The 10,875-nt window shown below is 40.0% G+C and overlaps 1 protein-coding gene across 2 annotated transcripts in view; it reads right to left on the reverse strand.

Moving 5' to 3' along the window:
* The window catches only part of LOC144595757 (activin receptor type-2A-like), an 85,688-nt gene extending 76,545 nt beyond the window's left edge, over positions 1 to 9,143 (reverse strand). For both annotated transcript variants that reach the window (XM_078403368.1, XM_078403367.1), the window contains exon 1: positions 8,652 to 9,143. In XM_078403368.1, the coding sequence (XP_078259494.1) occupies positions 8,652 to 8,706 (55 nt within the window). In that variant the 5' untranslated portion in view covers positions 8,707 to 9,143. The remainder of the gene's footprint in view (positions 1 to 8,651) is intronic.
* Between the last annotated feature and the right edge of the window lie 1,732 nt (positions 9,144 to 10,875).

Consider the following 10,875-nt stretch of genomic DNA (forward strand, 5'->3'; position numbering starts at 1 on the left):
TTTTTGTTACACATGTTTAAGTGAAAAGATTTTGTAGCTGGTATATAATTCAATTCCACGCCATGCATACCAATGACAAATATATTTTGAACACAATAATTTGATGAAATTATTTAATGGCCCAGCATTTTTTAAATTATATTTCAGATTTCCAGTAGCTGCAGTCTAATTCACAAAATAATCAACATTGACATTTTTTCCCCCAACGGGCACTTTTACTATGCTTAATGTTCATCTCCAATTGTGAAATATGAAGCAGGATAAAAACAACTTTTGCAACATGCCATTGTTTAAATTGTAGTTACTGCTGAAATATAAATCCCATTACTGAGAGCTTATGATGAAAATAACTTATAAATACTGTACATGGCATTTATCTAAATGAAACTCATTTGGGGATAATTTGAGGTTTTTCTCGAATATGTTATCAAAAGTTTCCTGCACTGGATTTATTCCAAAGGCAATTGAAAAATAATGTGTTTATAAAATTGTATCATTTTTCAATAACATTCAAGTACAGAGCACCGTTTAACATAGACAATCTCTAGAAGACACAAAACAGTATTAGCTAACAGAAAAAAATAAATACCAAGCTACAAAGGATGAGGGCAGATGACAAATCTTGTACTAATTAATGACTTTGCTTTAAAAACATTTAAAAAGTCACGAGCGGTAGAGGTTTGGGTGAAATTCTATATCTCAGGGTCTTAGCACTATGGTGCCAATTATAGAATTATTAAATTTGAAGTCTAAGAAGAGAATGCTAAAGATGGAGCTAATAGATTGAAGGGTTGAAGGATCCAGTATGAGAAGCAGCAAAAGATTTGAGAGAACTGTATACGAGAACCACTAAAAAGATCCGCTCACTAAAAGAATCAAAGAGTTGTTGGGTGGTCAGTAGTTTTGTTGTAAGCAAGTCAACAAAGTTGTAGAAAGATATCATACTCAGGCATGTCCTAGAACATCAAGGAAGCCAAGAAAGAAACTGCAGGGGCCCAGCAGAGATTGTTGTATCATCTTCAGCCACAGATGGAGGGACAGGAAGACGTCTATTGTTCAATGGTTCTATATTATCGCGTACCAAGGTACAGTGAAATTCTTTTTTTCATGCAGATCAGTAAGATTATTGCCATACGTTCAATCAACCGGTTCAGTATGGAATGCGTAGAAACAGCCCACTGAGTCTATATGCCAGAGTCACCAGATTTTGGCACCATTTTCAAGTCCCAGCTGCAGCTGGCTACAAAGGCCCTTGGCAACCATCACCTCCATCAAGTCTTCCTGCAAACCGTAGTCTCTCTCTGTGCCCGACCATCTTCAACCTTTGTACCTTTGCCTTCATTTAGGAAGGGCTGTACGTATGGGTCATGGAACTAAAGACCTGGGATCCTACATAAGTGTTTAGTTTAGTTTAGAGATTATAGTGTGGAAACAGGCTCTTCGGCCCACTGAGTCCACGCCAACCAGCGATCCCAGCACACTAACACTATCGTACACATACTAGGGACAATTTACAATTTCACCAAGCCAATTGGCCTACAAACCTGTACATCTTTGGAGTGTGAGAGGAAACCAGAGGACCCGGAGAAAACCCACGCAGGTCACGGGGAGAATGTACATACTCCATACAAACAGCACTTGTAGTCAGGATCGAACCCGGGTCTCTGGCGCTGTCAGGCAGCAACTCAACCGCTGCGCCACTTTACTGCCCTCAGTGCTGAAAGCAAGGAATGACTAGGGAAACTCGGCATGACTTAATGCCTGAGAAATAATGCCTCACATACAAGATTGAGCTTTTTTTTTAAAAATCAGTGATGAAAATTCATGGGGGCAGGGTAAAAGTATCATTTGCATGAGCATTAGCAAGGCCTTTGACAAGATCCCACAAGGTAGGATGATCGGGAAGGTTAGATCATGCGAGAGCCAAGGTGAGGTGGGTACAAATTTGGTTGGATGGAAGGAGATGGCTGATATTGAGATTGGAGGCCTATGTCTTGCAATGTGCCATAGGGATTTGTGCTGGGTCGACTATCATTTGTCATCTATATTAATGATTTGGATGAAAATATTGTAACATCTTTTGCAGATGTCACCAATATTCATGGAGTAAGGGTCAGTGAAGACAGTTATTTAAGAAACCAACAGTTCTACATGAACTATGGTAGCAACACATGGAATGGCAGATGGAATTTAACTCGGACAAGTATGATTATGTATTTTGGTAAATTAAAGCAGGTCAGAACTTGTACAGTAACTTCCAGTGTCCTAGAGTGTGTTCTGGAATAGAGAGACCTAGGAGTACAGGTGCATAGTTTGCAGAAAGTAGAGACACAGGTTGACCAAGTGGTGAAGAAAACATTTGGCATGCCTGCCTTTGTCTGTCAGGACACTGTGTACAGAAGCTGGGACGTTATGTGGCAACTGTTCGAGTTCATAGTACTGTCACAGTTCTGGTCATCCAGGAATAAGATGTAACTAAGCTGGAAAGGGTGCAGAAAAGTGTAGAAAAGAACTGCAGATGCTGGTTTAAATCAAAGGTAGACAAAATGCTGGAGTAACTCAGCAGGTCAGGCAGCATCTCGGGAGAGAAAGAATGGTGACGTTTCGGGTCGAGACCCTTCTTCAGACTGATGACAGGGGAGGGGGCGATACAAAGATGAATGTGGTCAGAGACAGTGAAACTAGTAGGAGAAGGGGGAGGGACTATCTGAAGTTAGGGAAGTCAATGTTCATACCGCTGACTTGTTCCTCCCATTCCCAATCTGACCTCTCTGTCCTGGGCCTCCTCCATTGTCAGAGTGAGGCCCAGCGCAAATTGGAGGAACAGCACCTCATATTTCGCTTGGGTAGTTTACACCCCAGCGGTATGAACATTGACTTCTCTAACTTCAGATAGCCCTTGCTTTCCCTCTCTAGCCCCTCCCCCTTCCCAGTTCTCCCACTGGTCTCACCGTCTCCAACCACATTCTGGTCATCCAGGAATCCGGACATTCTATCTTTGTCCGGCCCCCTCCCCTGACATCAGTCTGAAGAAGGGTCTCGACCCGAAACGTCACCCATTCCTTCTCTCCCAAGGGTGCAGAAAAGACTCAAGAGCCTGCTACCAGGACTAGAGGGCTCAAGCTATAAAGGAAAGGATGGAAAGGCTGGAACTTTTCTCACTGGAGCTTGGAGGCTGAGGATTCACCTTCAATATATGCAAAATTTTGGGGGCCATACATACAATGAGTGGTCAGAGCCTTTTTCCCCCAGGGTGGAGGAATCTAAATTTAGAGGGCAGAGATTTAAGGAGGGCGGGGAAACTTTAAAAAGGGACAGAAGGGCAACTTTTCTGAGCAGGGGCTGGCGAGTATATTGATCAAGGTGTCAGAGGATGCTGTTACAGCAGGTACAATTACAATGTTTAAAAGACATTTAGACAGATGGATGATTAGGAAAGGTTTAGAAGGATAAGGCCCAAATGCAGCGAGATACATAGATCAGCATAAAGGGCCTGTTTACCGCTGCATGACTATGTTGCTCAAATGACTGCAGGATGTGAAGGGACATAGGAGTGAAAAGGTGAGAGTTTGAGATCCCAAGTACAATTAAAACTAAAAATTAAGCAGTTGAAAAAACAAACTGGTCATGTGGTCAGTCTTATGACAAAAATTCCAGGGCTCCTTGCACTTGCAACTTAAGGCAAAGATAGAGGACCTCCCATCTTAACAGCTAATTAAGTACTTTTTAAAATGCTATCACTTTAATATTTTATGTTCACCAACTGCTATCTTACACATAAAGTCTTTCATGATATCAGGTCACTCCAAAATGTTTTAGAGCATATACAAAAAAAATTTGAAGAACAGTTACTGTTGTAATATGTTTTTGGTGAACTTGAGGATTCAGTTTTCTAAAAGTTCTGCATTAACCTTATATTATTGTTCTGAACATAGTTTGCCACTTCTAACTTCAAAAGTCATATTCTACAAACCATCCTCCCAGTGGACAATTTTTATTGTCTGTGATGTCCAGTTTGAATGATGAGTACCGAATGGGAAGAAAGTTAAACTGTGTTTAAAAAAAAATAATCATAATTTGAATTTCATCACACAATTCTAAGCAATGGAATATATTTTGATTCTGTACAACATATTTCTGGCTTCATGTTAAACGCTGTTACAGAATATGGGGCGTTTTGCGCTTTGGAGTAAATCCATTATGAAACAAATCAGACTTTACTGTTGGACTGCCAGGGAAAAGCATTTAAATTCAAATTTCAAAATTACACATGAACGTCTAACCACAGTACCAGTCAGTGTCATCTTGATCCATCTCTCTTCAAAAATATAACTAGTTAACCCTGGCAGTCCAACAGTAAAATCAAATTACAAATACATGTAAACAACTATTACATATAATGGAAACAGTAAAACAATTTTTGAGAACGATAACCAAGTATCGAGTACCATAGACATTTAAAGGTCTGAAATTCTTATTTTGAATTATTGTATGACAATCCATGCAATTCCATCCCTTAGAATTTCTCAACACCTACCCATCTGCCTTCCCAAATTAATCATGTTTTATGTATGCATCTCAAGTGTACAATCCATTTAGTTTAAAACACTACGAAACGAACTATGATCATGAAGTTATGCAATGAAGCTAAGGGAATGCCGCTTAAAGAACTGTGTAGACACACATTTTACCATGTTGGAGAGCTAGAATGTGGCAACATAGAAAAAATAGGTGGAGGAGGCCATTCAGCCCTTTGAGCCAGCACCGCCATTCAATATGATCATGGCTGATCAATCAAAGGTTTCAAAAGTCAGTACCCCGTTCCTGATTTTTCCCCATACCCGTTGATTCCTTTAGCCCCAAGAGCTAATTCTAACTCTTGAAAACATCCAGTGAATTGGCCTCCACTGTCTTCTGCGGCAGCGAATTCCACAGATTCACAAATCTCTGGGTGAAAAAGATTTTCCTCATCTCAGTCCTAAATGGCCTACCCCTTATTCTTAAAATGGACCCCTAGTTCTGGACTCACCAACATTGGGAACATTTTTCCTGCATCTAGCCTGTCCAATTCCTTAAGAATTTTATATGTTTCTATAAGATCCCCACTCATCCTTCTAAATTCCAGTGAACACAAGCCCAGTCGACCCATTCTTTCATCATATGTCAGTCCCACCATCCCGGGAATTAACCTGGTGAACCGACGCAGCACTCCCTCATTAGCAATAATGTCCTTCCTCAAATTAGGAGACCAAAATTGCACACAATACTCCAGATCCGGTCTACCTAAGGCCCTGTACAACTTCAGTAGAACCTCAGGTTTGTAAATAACTGGGGTCCCAGCACCGAGCCTTGCGGCACCCCACTAGTCACTGCCTGCCATTCTGAAAAGGACCCGTTAATTCCTACACTTTGCTTCCTGACTGCCAACCAGTTCTCTATCCATGTCAATACCCTACCCCCAATACCATGTGCTCTAATTTTGCACACTAATCTCATGTGTGGGACCTTGTCAAAGGCTTTTTGGAAGTCCAGATACACCACATCCACTGGCAGACACAAAATGCTGGAGTAACTAGCGGGACAGGCAGCATCTCTGGAGAGAAGGAATGGGTGACATTTTGGGTCGAGACCCTGCTTATCATATCATATCATATATATACAGCCGGAAACAGGCCTTTTCGGCCCACCAAGTCCGTGCCGCCCAGCGATCCCCGTACATTAACACTATCCTACACCCACTAGGGACAATTTTTACATTTACCCAGCCAATTAACCTACATACCTGTACGTCTTTGGAGTGTGGGAGGAAACCGAAGATCTCGGAGAAAACCCACGCAGGTCACGGGGAGAACGTACAAACTCCTTACAGTGCAGCACCCGTAGTCAGGATCGAACCTGAGTCTCCGGCGCTGCATTCGCTGTAAAGCAGCAACTCTACCGCTGTGCCACCGTGCCGCTCTTCAACCACTGGCTCTCCCTTGTCCATTCTACTTGTTACATCCTCAAAAAATTCCAGAAGATTATTCAAGCATGATTTCACCTTCATAAATCCATGCTGACTTTGACCGATCCTGTCACTGTTTTCCAAATACGCTGCTATAACATCTTTAACAATCAACTTAAGCATTTTCCCCACTACCGATGTACGGCTAACTGGTCTATAATTCCCTGTTTCCCCTCTCTCCTTGCTTAAAAAGTGGAGTTACAATGACTTCAATGTGATTTTAAATCATGCCACCTTGTTGTTTAATACATTTGTGTTTTTTTTTTAAACAGAGGATGCCCTGACAACGATATGCATAAGGGTTGTATTTTAATCCAATTGTGTCACACTTTTGCAAGTTTTTATGAAGGTACCACGACATTATGGTTGCATTCACTCATCTGATTACAACATTTTATTTATACGATAAAATCTCAAGTCATTAAAGTTCAGAGCGAAAGAATTTACGTCTTTTTTCAAACTTGTGCCCAAAAACAACACACAAGAACACCAGATTCTAAGTAAATCAATCAAAAGAAAAACGTTTTTTAGTGTAAATACAAATGCGGAGATGTTTTAAGGTATTAAAATAAATTGTGATATGTAGAAAAATGCAGTCTAAATCACAAACCTTAAACTCGATCAGTCGAGAACAAGATTGACAGTGTTTTTGATGTAAACCACCTTAAGTGATGCAAAGCAGTGCAATAAATCGGTTGCATAAACAGTCAGAAGTTTCTAACCTATTTTTATTTTTCTTAATCAAAACTTTATTAGCAATTACGCACAATGTCCCATTTCAAAATTTCGGTTAAACCAAGATAAAATTGCTGCCTACATTTTTTATTATTAAAGGCTATACAATTAGACTGGCCACGTTTCCAACTCTATGACTAAACCACCTAATCAAAACAAATCAACCAAAACAACGTTTACGCACGTCGTCTCGTTCACCCACCTTTAAAATTACAAATATTTTTCAGTATTTAAAAAAATCAAACTTTTTAAAAAAACACTTGACAATTACAAGCAAGCTCGACTGTGGAAAACCTCATGGGTTCGGTCTGACAACGTGTGCACTATTGATGTCCATAAATCAAATAAACCACTGATATTGCAGGCAAATCCAGATTAGTGAATATTTGATTGCCTTATTTTGTGTCGATTTTACTTTCGTCTGTGTAAAAATATATATTCTTCACGCAAATATGAAAACAATCTTCAACAACAATAATAGTTTATGTCTGTAAGATACATTTGGGTGTGTTTTCAAGTTAAATATTGCAAATGACAATGAATTACATTACGAACTGTCAGCATCTACAATTAGTTTTAACCACGCTCTCTTCAGAGCGTTGACCCGTCCCTTAAGCACTGCAGAGACCATATATTATTCTATTTTACAGATTAACATTGAAGCGAGAAAGGGAATTCATAAAGGATTTGGTATCGTACTGCCATCTTGCAATTAAGTATTTAAAACTACTTCCAAATAATGATTAATTCGACTAATTTATACGGAGAAGGAAACAAAGATTACCGGAATAAAACCAAACATAAACCGTGTACAGTATTTGATTTCGTCTCATCGGTCTCCTTTCATTTAACGTACAAATCGAACATGTTGATACAAATTGGGCATTGCGCCCCTCAGCCTGGACCAAAAAAACACTCAAAAAGCCTCGAGGTGTGTACTTTGACAGTTCTCCTGCGAGGAGTCCGTTGCGCAGATTCTATAACCGATATAAATTCTATAATATTTAAAACACAAAATTTGTGAAATATTAAGATTAATTCTGATCAGTTGTACTACGGGTCCAAATAAGCGAGCTGCACACAATAACCCTTAAAATCGAAAAGTATACAACGGAAGATACAGCAAAATGTGATTTTTTAAAAATAATTACAAATTTAGTTTTAATAAAAACATTCCGTTTCTGGGAGGAGTTCTAAATGTTTTATGCACATCCTCTTCGTCAAATTTTAGAAGTCGTTTAAGCACAAAATGATTACTCTCAGGGGGACTGGGAAAATATAAACTTTTCACAATAGCGGCTTAAATAAAGGGAGGGGAGAGGGTTTTTAAGTAGCCACAATGCATATGGTTGAATATTAAATTGCATGATATTGATCACAAATTAAACAAAACTGTTCGAAATTCGTTTATGATCAAAAGGAGAAACACCAGTGAAATGTTAGACATGTTAAAAATCAAATGTTTCACTTTTCAATGAAATAAATGTGGCAGATCAGCGACAACATAATGGAAAAAATATTTGATTTTTAGCAGATTACACAAATGTGGAGTATCCAGCAATTATCAAAACCAATCTGTCCTGTGGACAAGAGCAGCTATCATCATCAGATATATTTGGCGAAAGAAAAATGATAGTCGTTTCGGTGCCAATTTAATAAGTTTGCCTTTGCAACGAACAGTCACATTGAGCAAGTGGATATATATCATTACAACACACACACCACGCTTCAAAAACTCGCACATGTACGCCACAAACTGACTGAATTTACTCACCGAATACGGAGTAAATTACACTGACTGGAATATTGATCCCAGTAATTAAAAAAATGCAAAATCACTTTTTTAATATAACATTCACAAACAAGATATAAATTAATTAAAATAAAATCTCCGCCGGTATAGACTACTTACCCGAAGAACATGAAATCAAAAACACAACAAACGCAAGCTTGGTACCAGCTCCCATGATGAGTTTTTTCGGACAGCTTTAAGAAAATGGACTATTCAAAATAAAACGTTTCGCTTCCAAAGGAAATAAATTTCTATGCGGCTCCACAACGTCTCCTGACTAGTTACTGGCTGCGATCCACCTTTTTTCGTCTTCAGCAGGCAACTTCATTCAGAAAAGATGGGAATTTGAGGCACATCACTTCGGTCGTCTTTTTTCCCCACATACACACGATGAGTTGGGTTTGCTCAGAGCGCACGTTACAATAAAAATAATTAAACGCAATTTGCGTAAGGGAGGGGGGGGGGGGGCGAGGAAGGATTACAAGGAAAGAAAACGCCACAGTACAAATCCTCAGCTCGTTTGATGCGAATGGTGTGTTCGAAGTCTCCCGGAATTCATAATTAGCAAAGTAGGCCTAAGTCCAAAATGGCGTTGAGTTGTTTTTGTTTCCTCCCCCCTCCCCCTTTACACTTGCCGAGAAGTGATTTTTTTTCCACAAGAAGGCCCGCCTCCCAACCTGAGGGAGGGGGCTATGGTCCTGATTGACACCACATCTGCCCACTCACAACCTCGCATGCCTATCACATCATCCTGATCGACGTGGCTCTCGGCCATTCGCGATCGCCGACGGCAAAAAGGCGCGTGTATTATTGGAAGCCGACCAATCATCTTCATACGAAGTGGGCGGGACCTACGGTGAGCGTGTGTTTGTGTGAACCGTCACGGTTCAGGTCCGCTCAACCCAACTTGATAGCTGCGATTGACACGCATGTGATCCCACCCACAACCCCCCCCCTTCACACACACACAGCAGTGATTTGCCATGGTTGCAGAAGATTGGCTGCAGGAGAGGGCGGAGAAAATGCCAGATTTACGATAAAGATAATATTAAAGGAATCTGAGTCCTGGAAGGAAACGATTGCAAAACATGTTTGGGAGAGGTGCAAAACATTGGAATGTTGTTACATCGAGAAGTGCTGTTGCAGCTCAAGCATGATACCACAAAAGCTGTTACTTTCTTAAACATTACCAATAAAGATCGTTAAAGTTGCTGCATCGTTTTCATTGTTACACCAACCTGAAATAAACAATAGCCGTCCGTCCTTTCCTCTGTTGCATTTTTGTCGGGGCTAAGCCAAATCAAAGGTTCGAGTAACAAAATTCCTCATTTAACTCTCTCTTGTTGAAAATATATGCTCTCAATGCCAAAAACCTTAGGTTTTCAATGCAACACGTTACTTTTTTTTAAAGGGTTCCGGAGTATTATCAATGGGGCAGTCAACCGAGTCAGTTTTTTAATATTTTTATTTTATTTTAAGACTGGACGTTTTAAAATGTTAGTGTTCACCAGGTCGTTTTAAAATGCTAGCGTTCACCAGGTTTACAGGTTATTTTTTCTATCTCTCGGCTCGATCTTTCCCAGATAGGATTGTAGTTTGTTTCAGCCTTTCCGCCCTTTTTGTGCAAGTGGCAACTTCTAAAAAAATCTGTTCTTAAAATTCGAAGGAATATTTACTGAAGACATTTGAAACCCTTCGTTTAATTGCTGGTTAAGAATATGTGCAGGTGAAAAATAATGCATACATTTCTCAAGACTTGTCCAAACAGATATTTGATTAAAATGCTACCACGGGCATTAAGTGTTAGTAACCGATCTCTCTCTATTCCTGTTGAACAAAGAGGACGGGCGTGTGTGTGTTTGCATGTGATTGGGAGATAAACTAGAATCCCTGAGAGGGAGCCATTTCCTCGGTTACCCAGGTCCGGATCTGTATTTACTAACGCAGTGAACGGGAGAGTTTATTTCAATGGTGAGACAAGAGTCTGCAGATGCTGGACACGAGCAAAAAAACAACAACTGCTGGAGGAACTCAGCGGGTTAATCAGCATCCCTGGAGAGAAATTGACCTTTTGGGTCCCGACCCTAAGCGTAGTCGGACCATTTCCCTCCACAGATGCTGCCTGCCCTGTCGAGTTCCTCCAGCACTTTGCTTTTTGCTTAGTGTTCATTTAAATCTGCATTTAGATCAGTTTCCCTGTTTTTTTTGGCGCATGGACTGCAATTTCTAAAATGTTGTTTTATTAATTCACGGAAATGGAGCATAAATCATATCTATGTATTCAGTTGATTATTAATGAAAAAAAGCACTCCCAATTCCTCCATCTCAGAACACCATGTGCTTT

This window comes from Rhinoraja longicauda, chromosome 8 (genome assembly GCF_053455715.1).
Source record: "Rhinoraja longicauda isolate Sanriku21f chromosome 8, sRhiLon1.1, whole genome shotgun sequence".
Lineage (NCBI taxonomy): Eukaryota > Metazoa > Chordata > Chondrichthyes > Rajiformes > Arhynchobatidae > Rhinoraja > Rhinoraja longicauda.